We start from the raw sequence: 26,263 nt of genomic DNA, 5'->3' as shown, positions 1-26,263 counted from the left end.
TTTTTTTTTTTTTTTTTGATAAATGAAACGTTGCGATCGAGTTGTTTTTATGTTGGGGACTCGGAAGGATTTTAACTGATTGGTCTCATTAGTAACTTGATTAACTAATTATCTCAAAACGATATTCTTTTCTTGCACCCTTATACAAATTCTATTGATCAATTCAGTTTGTGGAAGACATGTTTGTTTTTGTTTGTAAAAGACAAGAAAGAGAGAAGAGTTTGGGAATATTTTCGGCGATAGATGGGGAGGGCCGATGAAAAAGTCAAAATTTCAAATTTTAAAACTCTTAGAAAATAGAATCACACGATTCAGTACTTGAGTGGGCACCACTAGTTTTGAGCAAGAAGCAAATAGAATTTGTCTCTTGGAATCTTGGTAGACTGTATCATAATTGACTTCCTCTTGAGTAAATAAGGAATGCAATTAGCTAAGCTTTCATGCATTATGATGATTGATTAGTGTTGTTGTCATGGGCCTAAATGGGTTATTAATGTGAATCTAAGCAGTCCATATACTATAAACATATACATGCTTCAAACATATGTGTATTATTTACAACCAAAATTAGTGTTGGGTCTTCCATAAAACGCATATTTAACGGATCTGACCTAATACGACATAATTATACATAGAGTTATTTTGCCGAAACCGTAACAATTTCGTACTTATTAGACTAATCGTTTTAACACTTCTTCTTCATTCTGGGAATGACGGTTAAAAATCTAGACTTGAGGACTTATTAGACTAATCGTTTTTGTCATTGTTGGGGGTAGATTCTCACTCCCCGCATAAGGCCAGCCCATAAACATTTGCAGAAGTCCAAAAACTATTGGAATGTGAATGGGGGTATTTCAGTCTTTTTGATGGATGAACCGACATAGTATCCTATAAATACGGACGCACGATACCTAAAGAAGAGATCGAGAAAAAGAAAAAGAAACAATTAGAGAAAACGACAAGTGATTGATGGCTGACTCGTCGATAGACTAAATTGGACAAACCACTTGGGTCGTCCATTCTCTTGTAACCTGTTATTCTCGTTTTATTTGACTCGTCTAGTTAAGCTTTGTAGTCTGACTTTCACGTGCCTCGGCATATATTTATAAAGGGAATTTCAATATTTTTTTCACCAAACAAAATCTCTAATTGCGACCGATTTGGACATCAACACACTCAGATTTGGTTGAGACCTTTTTTCTTAATATAGAAGATAACCAAGTTTCAGCTTATTAATCGTACTGAAGTGGAGGAAGTCGTCGAACTTCTCAAGGGTGTGACTGATTTGGTATGATATATACAAATGCATTAGCACTCTCCAATGTAGTATTTACATCTAGATAACGCATTCGATGAAAAATTACCTGACTGCATCCACACTTAATCTAGATATTTTGGATAGAGTGGTAGAATTTGGACCCAAATTTTGCAACTAAACAATAGATTAGACCATAATACCCTTATATTCACTAAAATCTCAATTGTAGTCTCGTTATATGATATATTACTATATGAGACTACAATTGAGATTTTAGTGAATATAAGGGTATTTTGGTCTAATCTATTGTTTAGTTGCAAAATTTGCGTCTAGATGAGCACGGGTTGAAATTCAGTTTACTTACATTGTAATTTTTTTATAAAATATAATTTATATGATTATTTTTAAAAGTTTTTATGGATATAATATTATGGAATAAAATTATATGCTAAATATCATGACTTGAATGTCATTATAAGACATAATTTTGTGAATTTGGTTTTTAAAAAGCGAGTTATTATATTATGAGTAATTTAATGTATTGTTATACTTTTTGTTTTAATATATTTGGTTTTTTAAAATTCTTGCATATTATAGTAACATATTATTGACATTGCTATAACAAACCAATTTAGAGTGTTTATAGTTTCTAACTTTAATATCAAGTTTCAATATTTAAAAAATATTTCCAAAAAATTTATTTAAAGTTTATTATATTATAAAAATTATAAAATTCAACAAAAAAGTATGAAATTGAATTTATATATTCAAATTTTGACCCGTTACTCAGTAAAACTTTTAATTCAATAGTTATTATTTTTAAAGAATAATATTAATAAAAATTTAATATTTTATAGATTGAAACATTTATATTTGTTTTTAAAAATTCAATTTATGGTATATCCGGAAATAAAAATATTTTTTAATTATAAGAAATAATATGATAATTTATTTGTTTGACAAAATAGACTCATATATTTAAATGAGAGGTGGAGTATAATAATAATTAACAAATTAATATGTTAAGTTAGATATCAAATGATTTTATTTGATGAATAATTTAATAAAGAAAATTAATATGGTAAGTTAGATGATATCAAATGATTTTTTAGAATATTCTCTTTAAGATTTTTGGAAACAATAAATCCAAACTATACAAATAATATAAAACTTAATCTATAACCTATTTGTAACCAACTTATTAAAATTATATAATTTACAAAACAATGTTGTGTACTTCCGTTTTATTATATAGGGGATGATTCAATAATGTTTATGTTTAGTAAAATTTCTTCTTCAAATCCAAAATCACCTTCTTCTTTTTTTTGGCAAAACGCCAAAACCATAAAATCGTATTTTTCACCAATTTGTGGATTCATTTTTTTTTTTTTTTTTTTNTTAATTATAAGAAATAATATGATAATTTATTTGTTTGACAAAATAGACTCATATATTTAAATGAGAGGTGGAGTATAATAATAATTAACAAATTAATATGTTAAGTTAGATATCAAATGATTTTATTTGATGAATAATTTAATAAAGAAAATTAATATGGTAAGTTTGATGATATCAAATGATTTTTTAGAATATTCTCTTTAAGATTTTTGGAAACAATAAATCCAAACTATACAAATAATATAAAACTTAATCTATAACCTATTTGTAACCAACTTATTAAAATTATATAATTTACAAAACAATGTTGTGTACTTCCGTTTTATTATATAGGGGATGATTCAATAATGTTTATGTTTAGTAAAATTTCTTCTTCAAATCCAAAATCACCTTCTTCTTTTTTTTGGCAAAACGCCAAAACCATAAAATCGTATTTTTCACCAATTTGTGGATTCATTTTTTTTTTTTTTTTTGCCGAAGCCACATAACCATCTTTTATCTAAAGCCCTCAAACATATTTGTCTAGTCAAAATTGTAATATTACTATTCATGGATACACAATTTTTCTCACAAAAACCGTAATTAAGCATTTTCAGCTAAACTCATAAAATGCGTTTTTCAGTGACCCTTAAGATATAACCACACAGTTTTTTTTTTTTTTTTATAAGTTTACTCATTCATCCTGAGTTTCTTGAAATTTATCTTCGTATGTAGCCTTAACCCAAATTTTGAAAGTATTTGTTGTGAATTTGGCGCAACCAAAAAGTTGATCTTTTAGGTGAATGGTTTTTTAGTTAACTAACATGTAATATACGAATTTGAATATAGTAGGGGACATTAACACAATCACTAGACTATGTGTCCTAGTCTATTTGGATATTTCATGATGATGAAACAGCTTTCATGACTCAAAGACCATACATAAAAATACATTCTGTGAATTAATTTAAGATCACATCAAATGACGTTGCGGCAAAGTACTGCGGGAAAATGTTAAGCTTGCCATATTTTCAAAAGTTATCAGGAAGTAATAAAGAAAGAGTGGAGAAGATAGCTATTGTTTCTTAATCACTAATTTAAAAAACAATTAAAATACCGAATGGTAACAAAGTTTTGGTCCCCTATTCTCATATGTATAGGTATAGCTGAGACTTAAACAAACAAATGTGAAGTGCATGCAGTGGATAGATAATTTTTATTTTATTTTTGGTTGTAAAATGTTAAAATGAAAGCTTTATAAAATATATATAACCAAAACAAAATAGAAAGTTGTCAAAATAATGTTGTTCGATCTGCACGAAACATCATTGGAAGTTGTCAAGAGAATTAGTTCTGTATCATCATCAAAGAGTCTTTAAGTCCTAAGAAAAGGATATAGCTCATACCTAAGATTACAACTCGTACCCAAAACTCTTGCTCCTTTTTTACCATCACAACACTTCGAAAGTTGATTGATACTCCATTCCAAACAAGGCTGGCAGTCAGCTACGTCTTTTGCACACTGCACCATTGCATACACTTTTTGTTTCCCGATTCTCTCCTCTGCTGCCGCATAATATAAAAACTCGACGCCGTCCGGGCCCGTCTTATCAGCTTTCATAGTCAGCTGTTGTAAGAATTCCTTTGTCTTCTTGTTGAACAACTTTGTATCCCCCCTCACATTGTTTGGGTTATGCATTGAGAAAGTATTCTTGTAATTCATCTTCCTTGGGGCTTGGTCATTGATCATACTAATATCGAGAAAACACTGGTCGTACCATATTATCCCCCCTTTATTTCTCGGACATCTCTTACGAAACTGTCAAATAAATATACATACATGTTATGGTTCATCTCAAATGATACTTTAAACTTTCAATGCAAAGAATGACTCCATAATGCTTTGCAACTTTGTATAACTATTTCGTAAGATAATAAACTAGAATATATCGATAATAAGATGTAAATTTGTGACCCCGGCTAAAATTTGTTTGCTTCTTTTTTCTTTTTTAAACTCCAGTCTGAGTTTTGGTTTTCAATAATCATTTATCTTTTAGCTCTAATGTGATGTTATACGTATACACCACACCACAATATGTATATCATATATGTTAATATGTAATAATGTTGAAGTGACCTTACCCCGGCGACGGCTGTGTCGTAGCAGGTTCGACAGTTGGACTTGTACGAGTCCCCACGACACTGGAATATGATGGTTGTGGAATTGCGACCCTCAGTAGTAGAGCTGTGTACGAACCCCTGTGTAATATCGTCGGCGACGAAACGGATGAGAGAGTTGAGGTCTTTCTCGTATTTACTTCCCTGCTGGTATTTTCCTTGGTTAACCCGGCATTTGTGGTGAAGATATTCATTCGTAATATTCAGGGATGAAACGCTGCATATGAGGAGTTGTATAGCCAATATATAAAAAGAAATGAGGCATTTGCATAGAGAATATGACGAGTACATTATATTGTATTCGTAATATTCAGGGATTAAGATGTTTTTAGGAGACTCAGAACGATTTTAGCTTATTGACACACATCAGTAACTGGATTAACTATTTTCTCAAAACACTATTCTCTCTTTTGGCTACTTTATACAAAATGCTATTGTATCATTTGAGTTTGTAGAAGAAATGTTTCTTTTTTTTCCCTCAAAAGTAGAAGAAATGTTCTTTCTTCGTTTTTTTTGGGTCTGTAACAGACAGAAGAGAGGGGTCGGGTATTTTTCGGCGAAGGGTGAGGATGGCCAATGGAAAATTCAAAATTTTACATGTTTTACTTTTAAGTTAATTTTTTTTAGGGAAATAGAATCACCGTACCACAAGTTTTGATGAAGGAACAAACGGATTCCGGGATTAGGGATTTGTTAAAGTGAGCTAAACTGTATCATCTTATTAGAAATTTAACCCTATTATCATGTGATATATTACAAAAAATGTCATTACATTTTAGTTAATTTAATAACTAACAAAATAAAAATTTATATTGGTTTATAAAATAAGAAAACAATATTTTTGAAATTATTTAACAGATTCTATTAATTGTTTCATAAATTTTAGGAAACAATAACATACTATTTAGAATAATGATAAATTTTAATTTTATTTATAAAACTTAGTTTTATTTATAAAATTAAGATTAAATATATGCAATCGTTTAATAATGATATATATATTTTAAAATTAACATACAACATTGCTTACATTTAAAAAATATAAAATATTATATCTTAACTATTAAATATTTTTTTGCACTACACTTTAACGCAGTGACATCTTATTAAAATCTAAGAAATCATAAATATTATATTTTATTCAAAATACTATATACAAAAAAAAATCAAAAAGTTAAATCAAGATTTCTAAACACTACTGCTTCAATATGGCGTTTGTTTTATTTTCTAGATTTTACCAAATTTATATGATTAACGGATTTGATTATTATATCATGTACCGAAGACGGGTTGAAACTATAGTATAAAACTAAATAAATTAAATATACAAGATTATAAAATATATAAAATATACCAAATAAAACTTGCACTATTATTTTATAACTAACAAATTACACTAAAATTTATATAAATATTTCCTTATGCTATAAAACAAGAGTATTTATCTTGTTGCATAATTATTTGGTCAATGATCTAATTAACACTTGTATGGCCAAAACCATAAGTTGATGAAAGTTGTAGAGTTTTTTTAGAATTATTTTTCCGATTTCTCTACCTCTTTCAATATTTCAGAGGATAAAAACTAAGTCGTGGTCGGATTTGGGCCAATCGTTTTTGTTCGGTTTGTCTTGCTTTGAGGGTAACCAAGTTTGTGCTTAACACGCAGAGTAGTCGTTGAACCTTGCAAGGGGTGGGACTGAATTAAGACTTTTGTTAGGTCATCTCCAGAGGTAGGAACGCTTATCGTTTCTCTAGTATTTTAATCATTTTCTTTTAATATTATTATAAATTTAAATAATAAATCTGTAAAAAACATTTGACTAACCATAAACTGCCACATGGCAGAGCAACTATTCTCAGAGCATCTTTACTAATAGTTACTCTTAAACCACGTATAATAATTTTTTTTTCAACACCTCCACCTCAACTTTTAACACTACACATCATTTTCATAATAATACCCAAATCAATTTTATTAAACTTCAACACCCAAATCAACACCCAAATCAATTTTAACCTCTACAATAGTTTTGTTTAATAAAATTCAATACCTTATCCTACTATTTTCACATTATATTCTTATTTTTACTTAATTTGATACAACACATTTATAATAATAATTAAAATTAACAAAAGTCATTATTATTTTTTAAATTGAAATTATATATTTTTAGCTAATTTTAATATAACAAAATTACAAAATATGAAATAAACAAGAGTTTATTAGAGAAAAATTTGAAAAATATACTAGAAATGATGATTTTTTGTATCGGAATAATATGAACCAAGTCTCTATTTATAGAGTGTAAAAAATGTTGAATTTTGATATTAAAATTATCTTATAAAAAAATTATTTACTACATAATGATTGATTTTAAAATGATAAGGTAAAAAAAAATTCTTCAAAATCTTACTCTTCAATAAGAATACAACACATGTCTATCTCTCTCCAAACCTTTTTTCTTTTCAGACAAAAAAAAAAAATTGATTCATCAAGAATGAATCCAGATAGATTTTTTATTTTCTTCAACACCCTCGTTGCAGTAATTAAGCAGTTGTATAACTTTTTCAACAACCCCATTGCACATAGTCTTAAAGGTACTCTCAACTAAAAATTATAAAATAATAATAAAGCAAATCAAAAAGTGAGAAACGTTTCTTTAGCTGCTAGCATCAGAAGAATCGTTTCTCTATAGTATAACAGTTTATGATTGGTCAATTTATTTTATATTGATTTATTCTTTAAATATATAATAATATTTAAAAAAATAATTAAAATATATTATTTTGAGCAACGTTTGTTGTTGCTACCGATAATGATGGTCTTATTCCCCTTCCCTTAGAAAATTAGGGCTGCCCACTTTTTTCTTTTGTCGTCTTAATTCTATTCAAAAGAGGAATAAGAAATGAAGTTACAAGTAAAGAAAAACTGAAAAAGAGCAAACCCATTTATAACAAAGATCAGACCCCAAAACCCGAAAAGAAGCATTAGCCAGATCGATTCTCTGCCTCAATCCTATTATGCAACCACCCAGGGCCCCCTCTCGACAGGTAGGTAGGACTATTGTAATGTCCGTGCCCAAAAAAATATGAAATATGGAAGTTTATATCGAGAATTGGAGTGAATTTGGTTTAATTTTCTGTTGGTTTACTAAGCGGATCGATTTATTAATTAAATAAAAGGATGGTTTAATTAATTCTGGTTTAATCTAAGGATGGTTTAATCTAATTAAATCATGGTTTATTATAATTAAACCAAAAACCCTTTTTGTTAATAAGAAATCGCCTCCTTCCTGTTATTTTCGTGAATGACTGAAAGAAAACAAAGAGAAGAAGTGCTCATTCACGTGTGAGAAAAGAAGAAGGGAGAGTAAACTAGATTTTTGGTGTTCAAAGCAAAAAGAACAGAATCGTCAGGGTTTGGGAGAAGCAAGATCCGACTGCTCAAATCGTTTCGAAAGGTATTGATTTTTGGTAACGTTGTAGCTAAGGGATTTTCATACATTCTCCTTTTTACAGAAGTGAATTTGAATTAATATTCTAGGAGATAACGGCAGTTTCGTGGAGCGTTTCTTCTCAGTCACGGATTGAGACAAGTGGGTGTTTCGGGATCGATTGCGGTTCCATCTGAGATCTGATGGTGCTGAAATTTTGTGGAAAGCTTTGTGACGTCTAGGGATAGCTTTACACCGGTGGGATTTGATAATTAACGGTTATTTTTTATTTTAGGGTTTCGTCTTTGAGACTGTTCTTTTCTGATGTTTCTGTCCAGTTTTTCTATAAGTTGTTTTTGGTTGTGTGGCTTGTTGTAGGGCGTTTCTGGGATGTTTCAGACGTTAGGAGAGTCTCAACTGGTTGTATTCGTTGTTATAATCAGTTTAATAAGATGAGTGCGTGACCATGAGCTTATCTAAGCGATTGGGTTGTATAACTTGTTTTGTGTGATGATGTGTAGGTGTGGTGAATGTGTTATTGAATGTTCTATTTAATGACTGGTTTGTTATGTTTTATTTGTGGTTGTACTCTTGATTTGCTTGTGCGTATAGCTCATAGATGGGAGGATCATCTCACTGGGTATTTCTGGTAATACTCACGCATCTCATTGTGTTTGTGGTGCAGGTAATGTGTAGCGTGGAATCATGGCGATGAGGAGGAGGATGATCTAGGGTCTCGGTTATTGTGTTATGGTTATGTTATTGATGTTGGAACCTTGTATAGAAGCATGCTAGGTTGATGGTTTATATTAGTTTTAATTGATATGATATTTATATTAAATTAGAGTTGGTTTGGTTGACTTCCGCTGTGCATGTTGATTTGTTGTTGGTTTATTGTTTGGTTTATAATTAAATATTATGGGGTATTTAATTATATTATTATTATTATTTTTAAAAAAACGGGTCAGGTCGTTTCAACTATGAAGGTAAGGTTTCATCAATTCCTCTCGATCTTGCTGCCCACTTTTACTATAACTATTTGTAATTAATTTAATAATCTATACTCCCTCTGTTTCACAAAGAGTGTCATTTTAGAGAAAAATTTTTGTTACACAAAAAGTGTCATTCTACATTTCCTATGTGCTTTTCAATGTTATATTTTCTTTTTTACCCATAAACCGAATGCTCTTTTCATTGAATTTCAACCATTAATCACTTATTAAATAGGAGCAAACATGTATAATTTAAACTTTTCTTAATTTGTGTGAAATGTGTCAGAATGACACTCTTTGTGAAACAGAAGGAGTATAATAATAGTATTATTAATAAATGCAAAAAACAATTACTCCTTTTCGTTGAATTTTTTATTATAAAATATTTTATTTTTATTTTTTGATTGCTTTGATTGAGTTAGAGTTGTGTCTTTTAGAAACAATTATGTCTATTTAAGTGTTCACATTTTTAAGAATTTATATATTTGTTATTTTTTTGGAAAATTTTCAAACTTGCTTTTCAACACAGATTTTCAATTTTCAAGGTCATTGTTTTCAACATACATAATTTTAACATTGTGATGTTAAAATGACTTCTGTGTGAAAAATCTATTGCATTTTTGATTTAATTTATAAATTGTTGTAATATTTTATTATATTCAGTCTTTGAGTATAATTCTTTCATAATATTAATTTTTTTTATTAAATCTAATAAAATAATTTATTCTAACCATTTAATTGAACCGTTGCAACATTTAGTATATTTAATATGTAAAATCACGTCACTTGTATAAACTCTTCATAAATTATTATTTATTAATTTTTAATTGCTTAAATATATTTAAATGAAAAGTTGTAACCTTTTAATTAAACCACAAAAAATTATTTTATTGATGAACCATTAAACTTTTGATTTATTATATTATATGAACCACTCCAACTTTTGGTAAATTTGATATAATTGTTTCTACAAAACGAAAATATATTTTAATTTTTTTTGTTGTCGTTTAATTAAATTAAATTTATTTGTCGAATCATTGTAACTTTTGATTTTTTTTTATCAATCTTTTTGTTGTGTATTGTTTATATTTATATCCATCAAAACATTTTCTTTTAAGAATGTCATATTTTTCATTACAACTCTTCTTTATGTTTTTTTTTCATTTAGTATTACCCTCTTTACCATATTTTCCCTTTTCTAGTTTTTACTATATTTATTTTTTCCAATCATCTCTCTATTTCATATAGTTGTATATTTAACTTACATTTATGTATGTCTAACATTAATAGATTTATAATTTTTTAAAAATTTTAGATAACTATTAATTTTTTTATCAATTTATTTACATGATATAGATGAAAAATGTTTTCAAAGGCCAAATTGTTTTTTTTTCACAAAAAAGGCCAAATTGTTTTATTAACTTTTTATATTGTATATTTCACTACGGGTTATATTTTTTATTTTAGGTCTTCTTAATGTACATTGTCACAAACATATATATATATATATATATATATATAACTACCACTCATGTCGTTACAAATATATTTATTTCTGTAAAAACTCTCAGGATTCCACACCGTATTCCATAGGCATCCAACTCGGAGGAAATACACAAGGAAAGAACTGTTCAGGTTCTCGCATCAGGTGGCCTTTCATTTACTTACAAGTAAGGAAGGTAAGAAAGCTCCTAAAGGTTCATGTGACATAGCTGTTGGATCAAGCTCTAAGCAACCTAAATGTAAATGTAAAGGCTTCTTCACATGTAAATGTTACTTACATGTGAAGAAGGTAAGAATGCTCCTAAAGGTTGATTGGAGCTTGAACCAGCAGCTATGTCACATGTAAATAAGGAGAAACCTGATGCGAGTACCTGAACAGTTTCTTCCTTGGAGTATATTCTCAAAGTTTGATGCCGACAAAATATAATTTAAAATCCTCATACCTAAACTAATGGTGCAACCATCACACCTCCTTCATCAAAATCTTGTGCACTTTTACCACTTCATACTTGTTCATAACTTCTAATGAAGTGAAAAATATCCCAAGGTGGTGACCAGTTTGCAAATAGACGACAAATAATGTCTTGTCAGCCTAACAACCAGTGAAGAAAAATTTAGTCACGAAAAACACAAATCAGATCGCATTAATCAAAACGAAGTAGATGAGAATAATAAAAAAAAAAAAAACAAAACCAAAGTAAAAATTCTATACTTGTTAAGAAGAACTATACCTTAGTTTCTCCACAATCAAAATGAAAAATCCAAACACCATAACCAGCAATGAAAATATATTCAATCAATCTGATACCATAAAAGAAAAAGAGATATATTCATCTTATGTAAAGACAACAAAAAGAAGACTGATGCAACGTAGGATAGGGTGATATGAAGGTGAACATACCTCTACTATGAGGAGAATCAAGAGAAGAACAACTTTAGACTTGTAGGTGACTTTTTTTTTCCTCCTTCTTTACATTACTAGATTTTATAAAGCTTCAAAAATGCATCCGGTCAAAGTTTCTACTGCTCAATTTCAATTTGTTTCCATACTCAAAATCTCAATTTTCAATAATCATTTAAAGTTGTGTTTAATTTATTTCTTTTTTTGCTTCATAAAAGATTTTTTTTTTAAACTTTGAATAAGACATATTTAAATCTCTATTAACAGTAACTAGAGATTTATTTCAGATTTTATTACTCTTTTTTTGGTTATGGTTTTTTAAGGTCAACATAAGGAGTGTGGAATTTTTCAAATAAAGAAAGAATAATTATATCTCCAAAAATGTAAAAGACTTTTTTTTCTATCTACAAAAAAGATTAAGTTGCAAGATTTGGTTTTATCGTTACGATAAGTAATTGTTCTAAGAACCAATCATGGTTCACTCCAACATTATTTTCAAAGGGAAGAATTATGTAATTTGAATATGAGTATTTTCGTTTATCTCTTCACAAATACTATTTGATAATTTAAAGCAGTTCATTGTATAGACTTGAAAAGCTAACTAGTGCCACAATTTTTAGAAAAATCTCCTTTCGAGCTTCTGATAGAAAACGAGTAAACCATTCTTAAGTTCTATAGTTTACATTTTCCACATTATAATTGAAATTTTCCTTTTTCTTTTTGTTAATAAGTAAAGGGAGACCCACTTACAGTACTTGCCACAACCTCTATCCTTATGAATATTTAAAATCATTCTTAGTCTTTTTTTTAACATGTTGTTTTACTCGGGATTCAAAGGTGATAGCTGACGTGTTAAGATTGACAATTTGTCCTGAGATTCTCTCATAGTCCTGCATAATCTTAATGCTAAAAAAAAGAGAACATCATCTGCAAATAGTATATTATTTAGTGTTTGACCGTAGGAATCCTACGGTAGGACTAATGCTAAAAAAGTAGTAAAAGAAACTATTATTAAAGTTAAACAATAAAAAAACAAATAAACTCAAGAGATAAATATGTATAATTATATTTAAATAAGTAAAATATTTTGATATTGTATGATTATTCAATAAAAGTTTTAAAAATGTTATTGACATTTAAGTAATCATGTGCTTTAAGTTTTCTATAATTATTAAATAAATTAAAATCAATTAACACTATGTACTATTCCGCGGAAAACCGGAGGCTGAACTTTTTTTTTTGATGAAAATTTGTAATAATTTATTTTGTTATTATGTTATTTATAATGGTTTGTGATTAAAAATTTGTTGCTTATATTATAATTTTTATATTTTAAAAATATTTATTGAAAACCTGCCAATAAAATATTTGCATGTAATGAATAAAATTATTTAAACCTTTGTGAAATCTTTGCTATAGTTGTGAAGTAACTAAAAATATATAACTAACATGTAAAAAAAAATCTTATATGTTAGTTTTTTAAGTACAAATTAGTTTTGATTTAACAGTTTTTTCACTTTTCTACAATTTTTTTTTTTGATTTTTCTCCTATTTTCGTTTTTTTAACTAGAAATTTTTCTTTAATTAATTATTTAATCTTAATTAAGTTTTTCTAATGGCAATTGAATGTAATATTTTACATATTTTAAGGTTAGTTTTATATTTGTACTTCCCAATTAATATAGTAGTTTTTTTCATTTTTCTACAATTTATTTTATTTGATTTTTCTCCTATTTTCGTTTTTTTAATTAGAATTATTTATTTAATTCATTATTTAATCTTAATTAAGTTTTTTCTAATGGCAATTAAATGTAATTTTTTACACATTTTAAGGTTAGTTTTATATTTGTACTTCCCAATTAATATAGTAGGATAAGTGATTATACAATAATTTACGCATATGTGAGGGCTGTTACCTAGTTTGGATAATAATATATTAGGGGGTGTTATTGAATTCTTTTATAAAAGATTTTGAAGACTTCAACAAAATCATCAAAAGTGAATAAGTGAAAGAATTTTTTAATGATTGCTAGAGAGTATTCTATAATTTTGTTGATTAGTTTTCTAAAATTTTGTAAAATACTCCAAACAATCTCTGTATTTTTGTGATACTTTACATGACTTTATTTTGTAAATAAAATATATAAAATCATGAACCAATAACATAATAATTGAATTCATTAACCATCCTAGATTCTTTTGACACAAAACTTTTAATGACTTTATAAAATACTGAATCCAATAACCCAAATTTGTTAAGATTTTAAATGACTTTTTACAAATCATAAACTAATAACACTAACTTTAGCTGTTAAAATCTTGATCTAATAACAATAGATTTTACATAACATCTAAAGTCTTTAAAACTCTATTATAATCTCAAACTAATAACCCCATTTAGTGTTCGCGTATTATTTTTTTTTAATTTTGTTTGTCAAACTAGTCTTTGCGTATTAATTTATACTTCATATTTTGGAGCAGTTACACCGAATTGTAAGTTATTTTCGCCTTTTGGTAATATCCGCTCAAAACTTCTTTCAACCACTAGCTAATAAAGCAAACACAAAATTATATCTTAAACTAAGGTGTTGATTGGTTCTCCCGCCAGCTCCCGCAAACGCTGCGTTTGCGGGTGGTAGCGGTTGCTAGCGGTTAGTACCAATCACACAAACCGCTCTCAATCGCTCCAAATCTCTCCCAACCGCCTCAAACCACGGAATTCCAAAAGCTGTTTCCCGCAACCGTTTGCGTTTGCGGGCGATTGCGTTTTGAATTTTTTTTTTTTGTAAACTTGAAACAAATCAATGTTAATGAAATGTATATTTTATATATCTTTTACCTAGCTATTTTATTCATTAAGGATGAGAGAAAATAAAGTACGAATACGATTAAGAATATTAAAAAATAAACAATTGGAAGAAAATAAGATTTCAATTAACAATAATCCAGAAAACTTGATGTAAATTTAATGGCATATCGCACGAGTTCAATAAATTCTAAATAAATATAACATTTCATCAAAAAATTTAAGAAAATAAGATTATTTGTGAAAAATATAAAAAATCACGAGTGACTCTTCAAAACTCTCGTTTGATCATTACCACTGAGCCCCACGGAACTTATTAAGTGTGTGAGATTTACGAAAGAAGATCTACGTTCTAAAACATATGTTTTGTCATTTATCAAATTACTTAAGTTTTGGTAAAAAGCCAAATGCATAAAGTAATAAGTATTTCAATATGAAATTTATTTGTTTTTTAAATAATTATTTTAGTATTTTTTAATGAATTTTAATTATAAATCAAGTTTAGTAATTTTTTTGGTATTTTTAAACATTTATATAATTATATATTACATTTATTATGTTTTAACCGTTATTGCACCTGCTGGTCAACCCATCGTAAACTCCCGCAAACGCACCCATTTTAAAACACTAAACCAATCATTCAAAACGCTTAATAACGCTTGAAACCGCAATCATCCGTTTCCCCAATCTCCCACAACCGCAACCGCAAACGCTGCGGTTGAACCAGTCAGGCCCTAAGTAAGATTGTTTGCAGATCGCATCAAATTATTGACGTATACAAGTATTCATTATGTGGGTAAATGTTGATTCTTTTTGTATATCAATTTATCAATCCTTCCAAAGAGTTTGCTAAATATTGAAAATATATCTCAAAATAAGAATGAAACAGAGGAGAAAACTTTCGTTCTTGTATCAAAAAAAAAAAAAAGGCAAATCAAATTGAAGGGTAACGGAAAGGGGAATTTGTGACCTTGTTCATAGGTATACTTACGGCCTCAACATCAAAAAAACAGAAAGAACCCCAAGCAGTAAAGAAACAAAAAAATGGAAAAAAGCTCAGAAAAGAAAACTAGAAATATAGTAAAACCAAATCATATTTGGAAAGTCGTCAAGATTCTGCATCATCATCAAAGAGTCTTTTAAGTCCTAAGAAAAGGGTATAGCTCGTACCTAAGATTACAATTCGTACTCAAAACTCTCCCTCCTTGTTTACCATCACAGCACTTAGAAAGCTCCCTGATACTCCACTCCAAACAATTCTTACAACTTAATATGTCTTTCGCACACTGAACCATTGCATACAATGTTTGCTTCCCAAGTCTAATTTCCCCGGCAGAGTAATATAGAAAATTGAGGCCGTCCACGTCAGGTCTATCAGCTTTTACAATTAAGTTACAGAGCAAGTCAGTTGTCTTTTTGTTGAATGAGTTTGTATTCCCTCTCGCGTTTTTTGGGTTGTGCATAGAAAAAGTATTCTCGAAGTTCATCCGTCTTGGGACATGATCATTGATTATACTCACATCAAGAAAACATTGGTCGTACCATATTATTCCTCCTTTGTTTCTCGGACATCTCTTTCGAAACTGTAATAGACATAACATATATGTTTTGGTGTGAAACGTGAGATGAGTCATACAAGATCAGTTGTATGCAAAATGTACCTAATAATTATCCCGTAAATTAACAAAATATTATGATATTGAAGATATGTCTAATAAATACCAATATACATACCATCATATTAAATGTTTTGTTAATTGAATGTTTAACTTTGTTTTTTCGCCAAACTAAAAATCAAAGAATTATGACTTTTCTTAAAAAATAAAAGCTAGTAAGATATGACTTTATATGCAAAAATGTTGAAATGGCATTACCCCGTCGTGGTTCTTCATTTTTTTTTTTTTAGCAAGAACTCATGCATGAGATTTTGAAATTCATTAGATAACACGATTTGTACTAAATTATACTACACTGTTTATTACAACCTCCAAAATATGTTTATTAGATTTCATAATCAGTGCTGCAAATTATACTACACTGTTTATTACAACCTCTAAAATAGCTTTATTAGATTTCATAATCAGTTCTGCTAAATGCTAATTAATCAGACCAGTAATAACACCCTTCATGCAGTCTCGAAGAAAGTACCGGATGTGTAGGTTGAACGAAAACGAATTGGTTCGTTTTACAACCAAAATAGAAGTGAAAGTTAACATATTAATGTCTTGAACTACAAAATACATGACAACCCATTATTTGCTGTGTATTTACTTCTGTTTCATATAGACTGGAAAAAAAAAAAAAAAAAAAAAAAANAGGTAAGAGCGTTATTCGGGGGAAACCAAGGCAAAAGCCATTAGAGCCAGATGTGACCCTAGGCTACTTGGATGCTGCTTGGGATCACTCAATGCGATCTGCGGGTTTGGGATGGCACTTCTCTAATCTATCTTCTGATACCCGGCTCTTGGACTCGGTCCGGATGACACATGTGGGATCACCCCTTCTCGCAGAAGGACTCACCATGCTCCAAGCGGTGAAACAAGCTTCATCTTTAGGTTTCTCAAAACTCTCTTTAGGTTTCTCAAAACTCTCTTTAGCTTCAAACTCGACTCAATTGATTGAAGCCATTAAATCGGAGACTCCTCTCAAAGAACTCCACGAGATTCTACATAATATCCTGGCTATCTCTACTTTTCAAGAAATTTCTTTTCACTTCATCCCTCGCGAGCAAAATAAGAAAGCTGATGCGTTAGCAAAATCGATCTTAAAAGATTCCACCTTGTATGCGACTTTTCATATTTAAATGAAATAAATATGTTTAAAAAAAAAGGTAAGAGCGTTAAAAAAAAAAATAGAGAAATGGAAAACAAACAATTCAACAAAACTAAAGAAAAGAAAAGGAAAAAAAAACAGAAAATTATTGGATAAAGGGTGGTAAACAAAATGAATGGACTTCCATATAATCAGCAATTACAATACAACTTTACCCAGAAAAAAAAAAAAAAAACAATTACACTACAATATAATATAGCTTCAGTTTAAGAATTGAAGCTTTTGTTAGTAAAGAGATGCTGCATTTAATTTCACACACATCTTTACATTTTGTAACACCATCCAAACGAAATCCTCAAACAGAAGTTTTTTTCTTAATTAATAATCTTCAAATCATGAGAAAAGGGTACAGCTCATACCTAAAATTACAACTCGTACTCAAAACTCTTCCTCCTTCTTTACCCTTGCAACATTTAGGAAGCTTCGCCATAATCCAATTTAGGCAAACATTGCAATTGTTAGGCGACAAGTCCTTCGTACACTGCACCATCGCATACAACTTTTTTGTCCCGAGGCTCTTCTCCCCTGCAGCGAACATGAAATCCTTCTTGCTCTTTTTGTTGGCTTTCTCCTTCAGCTCCTGAAGGAGATCCCTCGTATTCTTGTTGAATGACTCAATATCACCTCTCACATCTCTCGCATTGTACATATCGAAATAGTTCTGGTAATCAATCTTGTCAAAGGTATTGATCGAAGAGATCTCAAGAACACAGTTATCGTATATTTTCCCCTTGTTTTTCGGACATCTCCTACTAATCTGTCATATACATGTTGACACCAAATCACGAACAATAAATCTTATAGTTTTTTACTAGTGTAAAATGTAAATCAGTATTACTATACCAAACCAGTAGGGCATCCAGATCATTTAACAAAAAGTGACATGTGTGTGCGCATTTATTCATTTGAATATGTGATAATTAATCAATAAGACTGAAATAACTTTACCTCGGAGTTGGCTGTTGTAAGGCAAGAACGGCATTTTGAAAAGTAGGAGTCTCCCCGACACTGTAGCTTAATAAAGACAGAGTTGGGAGCGTCACCGTTGGAGGAGTGGACGAAACCAAAGTTTAAATTTAAGGTAGAGATAGTACGGATGTGACTGTTGAGGTTTTTCTCGTATGGACTACCTGACTTGTATGTCCCTTGTTCGTTGATGCATTTATGGTTTAGATACGCATTGGTCTGGTTCAAGGAAAAAACACTACGTATAAAAAGCAGTTGTATGGCCACTATGGCCAAGATAGGGACAGAAACGAGATATTTTGATACAGATGATGATGAATACATTATTTTGAAATTTTGTAATTTCTCCGTAGTTTGGATGTTTATATATATAAGGAGACTCAATCGACGATTTTTCGATATTGAGTGGAGATGGTGTAAACAAAATTGGGGTAACTTTTCTTATTTGTTTAGTTCCCTTATTCAAAATTCAGTTTTATCAATTGTAGTTTCTAGCATAAATGTTTGAAATCAGTAACGGAGACTCGGAGGTGTTGAGCGTTGAGACTTGGTATTTGCGGCGAGACAAAGGGGAGGGACCAATGAAAAAGTCAAAGTTTGAAGGTTTGTCGGATTCTTATTTTATTTTCTCTGTTTTAAATCTCTTATTAAATTGATTCTATAGCTATATAATTGAAACCTAACAGATTGAAAAAAAATTGAAAAAAAAAAAATTAAACCTAACAGAAAATAGTCTCTACATGATTAAGAGGAGAAACTAGTCTAATGACTATTTTAGTAGATTTTGTTGTCAAATAACTGAACACGTCTCGTTTCATCTAAACTCGCTAACAAGAGCATTAAGCAACAACGAACCAAAACAGAGACCGTTGGATCCAAATCTCACATCCTTCTCCTTCACCATCTCTATCCGCAGATGAAATGTACGGAATAATCATATGACTCAGTTCTTAGTGTCTGTGTTCAAGAAATTTTTTCATCAAGAAGACGATTGTGCATATGGTTTTGTCGTACAAATCTTTTAAATTTGTATGCTCAAATAACTTACGGTTTTACGACAACAAAAAAATAACTATTAGTTAATTAGTATTTGTTTGATTAACTCTTTTTGAATTGATTCAGCAGAATTTTTAATTAAACTTCTCTAATTAAACAATTTGACTAGAGTAAAACTAAACAACGGTCTTTTGGTTCCACTTCTTTGTCGACTCTTTGTAGTTTAGCTTTCGCTAATAAATATCTGTTACGATGGTATTTTGCCGATTTAATATTACTAAGACTCTTTAGGAAGTCTCTCTCGCCGACTCTTTCACTAATATTTCTTCTTGCATGGCACTTCCGGCTACTCTATCTAGAACTATCTATTAACTACGAATTTCATCGCCCAACATTTTTCACTAACACCGTTCTTATTTTTTCACCCATCACCTACGCCTGGTCAGATTGAAGTTCCTCAACTAGCTGAGAAATCTTTCTTCATGTGAAATTTTTGGAAGTAGTATTTCAGTTTACATGACTAGCAACGTTAAAAATTTGTCACTGGTATATATAGCAACTTTATAAGAACAAATTCTCACATTTTATATAAAAATAAAAGCGCTAATAATAATATGAAAATTTACGTGTGTTACATACTGCCTGTAGAAACGTTGGACGAGCTCCCCAAAATTTTGTGAAGTAAAAAAATCCACATGCCGCTCTAAACGTATGTTATACAAAACAAAACCCAAACGAAAAAAAAAAACGAAAGACGAAAGAAGATTTGTATTCCTTCAAAATGTTTATTCAAACACAACACAAACACACTCGCATATACATAATATGTATAGCGAGAGATCTCATCAAACAGTCGGTTTAATAAAAGGGTAAAGCTCATACCTATAGTTACAGCTCGTACTCAAAACTCTCCCTCCTAGTTTACCGTCGCAGCAGTCCGATTCCTTGAGGACAATCCATTCCAAACACGCATAGCAAGTCTTCAACCATAAGTCTTTTGTGCACTGCACCATTGCATACAGCTTTTTCGTCCCGACTCTTTCCTCCCCTGTTGCATACAGCACCGCCTAGTTATTTTCGTCCATGTTGTCTTCACTGGTAGCTTTAATCCCCAGATTTAGTAAGAAATCGACCATTTTCTGTTTGAACTCCAGCGACGATCCGCTGGCGTTTTTCGTGTTGGACATACAGAAGTTGTTGTTGTAATCGATCTTTCCATCGTTAAGGGTTGAAGAAATCTCTATAAGGCATTGGTCGTACCATATTATTCTCCCCTTGTTTCTTGGACATCTCTTGCGAAGCTATCATAGAAAATTTGCATATTGACACCACAATCAATTACAACATTGCGCGTACGGAACAATTAACGTATAAACATAGTTTTTATGTAAGTATAAAATATATTTCTAAGATGTACATGTGTGTGTGCGTGCTTCTGCTTCATATATATACGTAAATATGTGATAAGTAATAAATAATATTACCGCCGAGAGGGCGGTGTTGTAGCAGGAGCGGCACCTGGGCCCGTAGGAGTCGCCACGGCACTGGTACATGAAGGTGACGGAATGGGGACTTTTACCATGGGAAACCTGATCAAAACCGCTGCGAAAAGTGCCCGCTGAGGTGGACTTGATGAGCGTATTGAGGTTTTTCTCGTATTCACTACCACGCTGATATTTCCCTTCACTTGCGATACATTTGTGGTTCAGATACACATTGGTAATGTTCAAGCACGAAACGATGTGTATAAGGAGCAGTTGTATGGTCACCACGGCAGAAATATAGACAGATGATGATGAAAAGTACATTGCTTTGGATTTGTAATTTTTTTGTTAGTTCAAAAAGATTGTTTTATAGAATTAAGTGTCGAGGCTAGGATTTTGATATTGATGGAGATGCTTTTTTCTATAGTTTTCAATTTCTGATTAACTTATACAAAATTGGATTAATCAAATAATGTTTCAGAAGAGATGATTTCAGTTTGTAATGGACAGAAGAGCTAAGTAAGAACTTGCGGCGAAAGAAGGGCCGATGAAAAAGTAAAGGTTCAAAGATGTGACTGAGTCTTAACGTTTACAGTCACACGATTCATAAGTTTCTGACCTCAAACGAAGTCATTATTAATGATATATAAGATTCACACTTTCAGTTGTATGCCTTTTAGCATTACATAAGAACGTAATATTTTGTTTTGTTGTTTATTAACGTAGAGTAATAAAAAAAAAATTAGAAAATATTATAACTTAATTTTCACTAACATTGTATTTCACAACCTATCTTACATAAGAATATGTTTTTTTAGTGATTTAATTCTTAGTTGATTATGCAATATGCAAATAGATGTATGATAGAAATTATTCAAATATCAATGTATGTACCTCAACTGTTAGGACTTAGGGAGGTGCATGGTGGGTGTTAACGGATTAGATTTTCTTAAAATTATATTGAGAACTCTTTTAATAAGTATATTTCCATTCATCTGCTAAGATTTTCATAATGATATTTTTTCGGTTGGAATAGGATTTTATATAAGAAGCTTTCCATATTAAATTAAGAAAATAACAATTTATTTCATGGTATAGCATAGAAAATTGAATTTTGACCGTACGTTCACTGACATGTTTGAGGATTATATTTCTAATAGGAATTTTAATATGTAAAGTATTTCAAAGTGGCAACAGCATATTAACAAAGAAAACATAAAATTGAAAGCTACTAATAAAAGATCTGAGTATAAAATATATTACAAGAAAATATAATTTTTTCCATTACAGTTGGCGACTATATATTTAGTCACCAAAAACTTCGATCGTACATCAGTCATTTTCTGTAACTAAAGACTATAGCCAGTAAAATATGAAGATGTCTTGGTTTGTCTGAATTAGTGTCTGTGTGATTCAGAACGTGATACAAGATTGCTGTTGTTTTATATGATTGAAAAGTTTCTAGAAGGTTTGAGAAAACAATATTGAAGGACGGTTTGAGGATGAATTGAAGAGGAAAACTATTATTTCTTTGGTTGATTAAATTGGAGTTTTACAAGGAAAAGAAAAATAGCAAAAAGGAAAAACTCTTTTTCTTATGAAATTTGGAAATCTTCTCCTATGGTGATTAGGAAGTCTTGATGGGTATATAAGGAGGTGTTGGGCACGTCCTAGAGAGACAAGAGAGCTGAGGCATAAAGGTTAGAACCCTAGAGAGCTTTCTGTGTTTGTGTGCGGCTTAGTTTTGCGGTTTGGTGCTTTTGTTTTCAAGCTTCTTTGTTCGTCGGTGTGACGTGTGTGTGAAGGTTGCTCAAGAGAGTTGAAGATCTGAAGTCTAGGCTCACGGGGAGTTTAGCCCAAGGTTAGGTTATCCTGGTTTAAATCTAGGCTCGGTGTGAGTTTAGTTAAGGGTAGAGATTTATCCTTAAGTTCATGTTATAGAACGGAGCGGTGAATTAAGAGGGTTGTGCTTGATTAGGAAGTCTTGATGGGTATATAAGGAGGTGTTGAGCACGTCCTAGAGAGGCAAGAGAGCTGAGGCATAAAGGCAAGAGAGGTGAATTATGGTGATTAGGAAGTCCTGATGGGTATATAAGGAGGTGTTGGGCACGTCCTAGAGAGGCAAGAGAGCTGAGGCATAAAGGTTAGAACCCTAGAGAGCTTTCTGTGTTTGTGTGCGGCTTAGTTTTGCGGTTTGGTGCTTTTGTTGTTCAAGCTTCTTTGTTCGTCGATGTGACGTGTGTGTGAAGGTTGCTCAAGAGAGTTGAAGATCTGAAGTCTAGGCTCACAGGGAGTTTATCCCAAGGTTAGGTTATCCTGGTTTAAATCTAGGCTCGGTGTGAGTTTAGTTAAGGGTAGAGATTTATCCTTAAGTTCATGTTATAGAACAGAGCGGTGAATTAAGAGGGTTGCGCTTGATTTACGCGTTTGCGAATAGGTTGTATTTGCTTTCTTGTACTAGTGGAATCAAAATCTGGACGTGGTCCCGAGGAGTAGGAAAAACCGAACCTTGTTAACAAAGTTCTTGTGTTATTTACTTTCTGTACTTTATTATTGCCTCATCCGCATTTACAAGTGGTATCAAAGCAGGTTCTCGATAGAGATTTAGTCTAGTTTCGGGTAGATCAAGGGTGAGGGTAGTTCAGGAAGTAAGACAGAGCTTTGAATCAGTTGTGATGACTTCATACATGAAGGCATGTCTATGTCAAGACCACCGTTGCTTGATTCAATGAATTATGGATATTGGAAGGTTCATATGCAAGCTTTTATAAGTAAACTTGATGAAGATTGTTGGAATTCGATTGAGCTTGGTTGGGAGCCTCCTAAAGTTGTGGATGATAAGGGAGTTGAGAGTCTTAAGCCAAGAGATAAGTGGACTGCTGCAGAGAAAAAGCTATCAAGTTGTAATTCAACAGCCAAGACTGCGATTTACAATGCTATTGATTCAAGCCACTTCAAGTTAATTTCTCAATGTGTATCAGCTCAGAAAGCATGGAAGTCATTGGAGAATATGTTTGAAGGTACTTCAAGTGTTAAGAGAACTAAGTTGGATATGTTGGTCTTTGAAAGCAATGAAAGCTAACATCCTTCTAATTAAGAAGATTATTATAATCAAGGACAATGCAAGACAAAGTAAAAAGATTATTATTCACCAAAAAGGTTTCAGCTAAACCAGAAATTGTTTGCCCAACCCACAATACAACTTGTCATTGTTCATTCTATATATACAATGCCTCCATAACAACCCTCGAATAGAGCACAAACTAACAATTCAATTTGCAATTCGACTGTTGATTATGGAGCTTATATTATCACGAGTCTCTCCAGAAATTTCCAGATCGATCGAACTATCCTTACAACCTCATAAAGATGCCTTCAATAACCCATCTGCACACGTCTCTCTGCTAATCCATGTCCTTTGTTTCTCTTTTTTTCATTCGATGGAGTCTGATGGAGTACTCAGGACGGTGAAACAAACTCAAAATAACGGCAACAACGGCAACAACGCAACATACAACAACGGTTCAAACTCCCATATGTCACGAAGGAGACAGTTTCAATGACTCTGCCACAACTATAATCTGAAGTTACAAAGACTTAGAATTGCACATAACAACTTTTATTTATTAAAATAAATATCACAACCATCAATATGCACCTTTCACATATTGACTACAAATCAAGTAATTAAGGAGAAGATTGCAATATTGTTCCATGACCTTTAAAATACACAAAATTATATTCCAAATTTAAAAGCAGTCCACTTAATACAATTGCAGTACACAAAGTAAAAACAATACCAAGATAATACAATTGTAATCTTAGAACCTTGAATCATAAAACCAAAATAGTAGATGTATTATATAGGGTACATGTTAATCACATGAACTAACCAACAAAAAATGAAAGGAAAAATCCACCCATTAAATAATAAAAACAAACATAGTAGAATTTAGAAGAGATCACCTGAAGGTTGAAGCATAGCTTTTTTTCTCAAGATCACGTGGAACGTAAAAGTAAAACATATATGTAATAATGTAAACCATATATTTGTTTCTTTCTCTCGTGTTCGTTTTAGAAGCTAGCTAATCTGATCACATATGAAAACATATAACAAATCATGAGAATTGCGAAGAGATGAGAGCATACCTTGGAAACTTATCCTAAAACATTAGAACACAATATAGCAAAAATAAAATGAAACATTAAAGTTAAAAATTCACTGGTTAAAGCGGCATCTAAATTTCCATACATCAATTCACGACGTTGATTCCATACAACCTACAATTAAAGATTAATGGATTAGTCTGTATATATATTTTTTTTTTAAATTAGCACAGTTCAAATAAGAGACAATAGGTCACCATGATAATGAATATAATGTAAGTATTTATAAGAAAGTAATATACGTTCATAATTTAGGGTTTTACTTTTTTACAATTTCTAGAAACAAACAAAAGAAGAAAATTTATATTTAAAAAAAACCCACTCCCTATTATGTCAACTAATATTTGTAAAGTTACATTTAATGATATAATGATCTATATGATTAATTTTAGAGATTAAATATAGTATAGATTATTTTATATTTACATTTTTATTTTTCTTATTTCCATGTGTTATTATTATAACGTTTACACTAATTTTATTTCTGTAATTATTGTTTTTCCTTTTATACAAAAAAAATCTTAATATAGAAAACTATTGTAATTTTAAAAATGTTAAATGTTGACAAGTCAAATTTCGATTGATTGTTTAAAATTTTAGGTGGACGCCTTAAGGAGCTTATAGCTTCTCCTTTTATTTAGTATAGACAAGGTTTTGAACTCACGCTACGTGTGGGATTATTTGATATATTTTGATAAAAATTATATATGATTGATTACGGTAATAAAATATTATCTCATAAAAAAATTAAAATTAGTACTAAGAAAAAAAATTAAATTTCAGATACACAATTTTTTAAAATATAAAAATCAGTTGTGTTATAAAATCAAATCTGATAAAAAAAATCATAAATTTAACTTGACGTCCAGGCGAGGCAAATCAAACTGATGACCTCACATATCCTAAACCATTTTTTTTTACCACCAGAAAAACGAAAAAATTTTATAATCATGAACTTAACTCGTTTTCATATTTAATTGATCGCTACCACCTATGTTTTCATGTTTTTTATTCAATTTTTTCTTATTCTTCATATTCTTTCTTGTCATTTTCATTGTCAAATTTTGTGTTAATTGTCATCGTAACTTTTACCGTTTGGTTCTTCGTTATACTCTTTTTCTTCTTCTTCCTCGTCAATTTCTTCACATTCTTCCACTGGAAAACCTTTTTTTAGATTACCACACAACTTGTTAACCCATTAAACTTCAAGAACAAAATCATTTATTTTCTCATTAAATTTGTGAAATTCATGATTACCAGCATAGTCAACACATGCACCCAATTATTGACAATTTTATCCATATACTTATTTGGTTTCATATCCACGCGTTTAGAAACTTCTCAAACCAAAATCCTTACTTGGTTTATA

At 30.5% G+C, this 26,263-nt stretch overlaps 3 protein-coding genes and 1 pseudogene across 3 annotated transcripts; all 4 read right to left on the bottom strand.

The window, feature by feature from the left end:
* LOC104766101 (cysteine-rich repeat secretory protein 34-like) lies at window positions 3,936–5,222 on the bottom strand. The gene is made up of 2 exons (XM_010489916.1): window positions 4,778–5,222; window positions 3,936–4,454 (listed from the first exon to the last, which is right to left on the bottom strand). Exons 1-2 carry the CDS (start codon window positions 5,102–5,104, stop codon window positions 4,011–4,013), a joined length of 771 nt encoding a protein of 256 aa, XP_010488218.1. The 5' UTR covers window positions 5,105–5,222; the 3' UTR covers window positions 3,936–4,010.
* On the bottom strand, window positions 15,589–16,050 carry LOC109130821 (putative cysteine-rich repeat secretory protein 33). Its single transcript, XM_019240883.1, has one exon. The coding sequence runs from the start codon at window positions 16,048–16,050 to the stop codon at window positions 15,589–15,591; it is 462 nt and encodes a 153-aa protein (XP_019096428.1).
* Window positions 17,408–18,691, bottom strand: LOC104766100 (putative cysteine-rich repeat secretory protein 21). Its single transcript, XM_010489915.2, has 2 exons — window positions 18,230–18,691; window positions 17,408–18,038 (listed from the first exon to the last, which is right to left on the bottom strand). Exons 1-2 carry the CDS (start codon window positions 18,569–18,571, stop codon window positions 17,610–17,612), a joined length of 771 nt encoding a protein of 256 aa, XP_010488217.1. The 5' UTR covers window positions 18,572–18,691; the 3' UTR covers window positions 17,408–17,609.
* The window catches only part of LOC104767733, a 13,022-nt pseudogene continuing 6,847 nt past the window's right edge, over window positions 20,089–26,263 (bottom strand).

Source organism: Camelina sativa, chromosome 19 (genome assembly GCF_000633955.1).
Source record: "Camelina sativa cultivar DH55 chromosome 19, Cs, whole genome shotgun sequence".
NCBI lineage: Eukaryota > Viridiplantae > Streptophyta > Magnoliopsida > Brassicales > Brassicaceae > Camelina > Camelina sativa.
The sequence above is the reverse complement of the archived record's forward strand: the minus strand, read 5'-3'. Positions and strand labels throughout refer to the sequence as shown.

Bases quoted from the DNA above. Each gene is read 5' to 3' on its own strand.
- LOC109130821 (XM_019240883.1), bottom strand. From the start codon at position 16,050: ATGTTATGTCTATTACAGTTTCGAAAGAGATGTCCGAGAAACAAAGGA.
- LOC104766100 (XM_010489915.2), bottom strand. From the start codon at position 18,571: ATGTATTCATCATCATCTGTATCAAAATATCTCGTTTCTGTCCCTATC. The intron at 18,039-18,229 runs GTAAAGTTATTT...TGTATATGACAG, and splicing joins TTACAACAGCCAACTCCGAG to ATTAGTAGGAGATGTCCGAA.
- LOC104766101 (XM_010489916.1), bottom strand. From the start codon at position 5,104: ATGTACTCGTCATATTCTCTATGCAAATGCCTCATTTCTTTTTATATA. The intron at 4,455-4,777 runs GTAAGGTCACTT...TTTATTTGACAG, and splicing joins ACGACACAGCCGTCGCCGGG to TTTCGTAAGAGATGTCCGAG.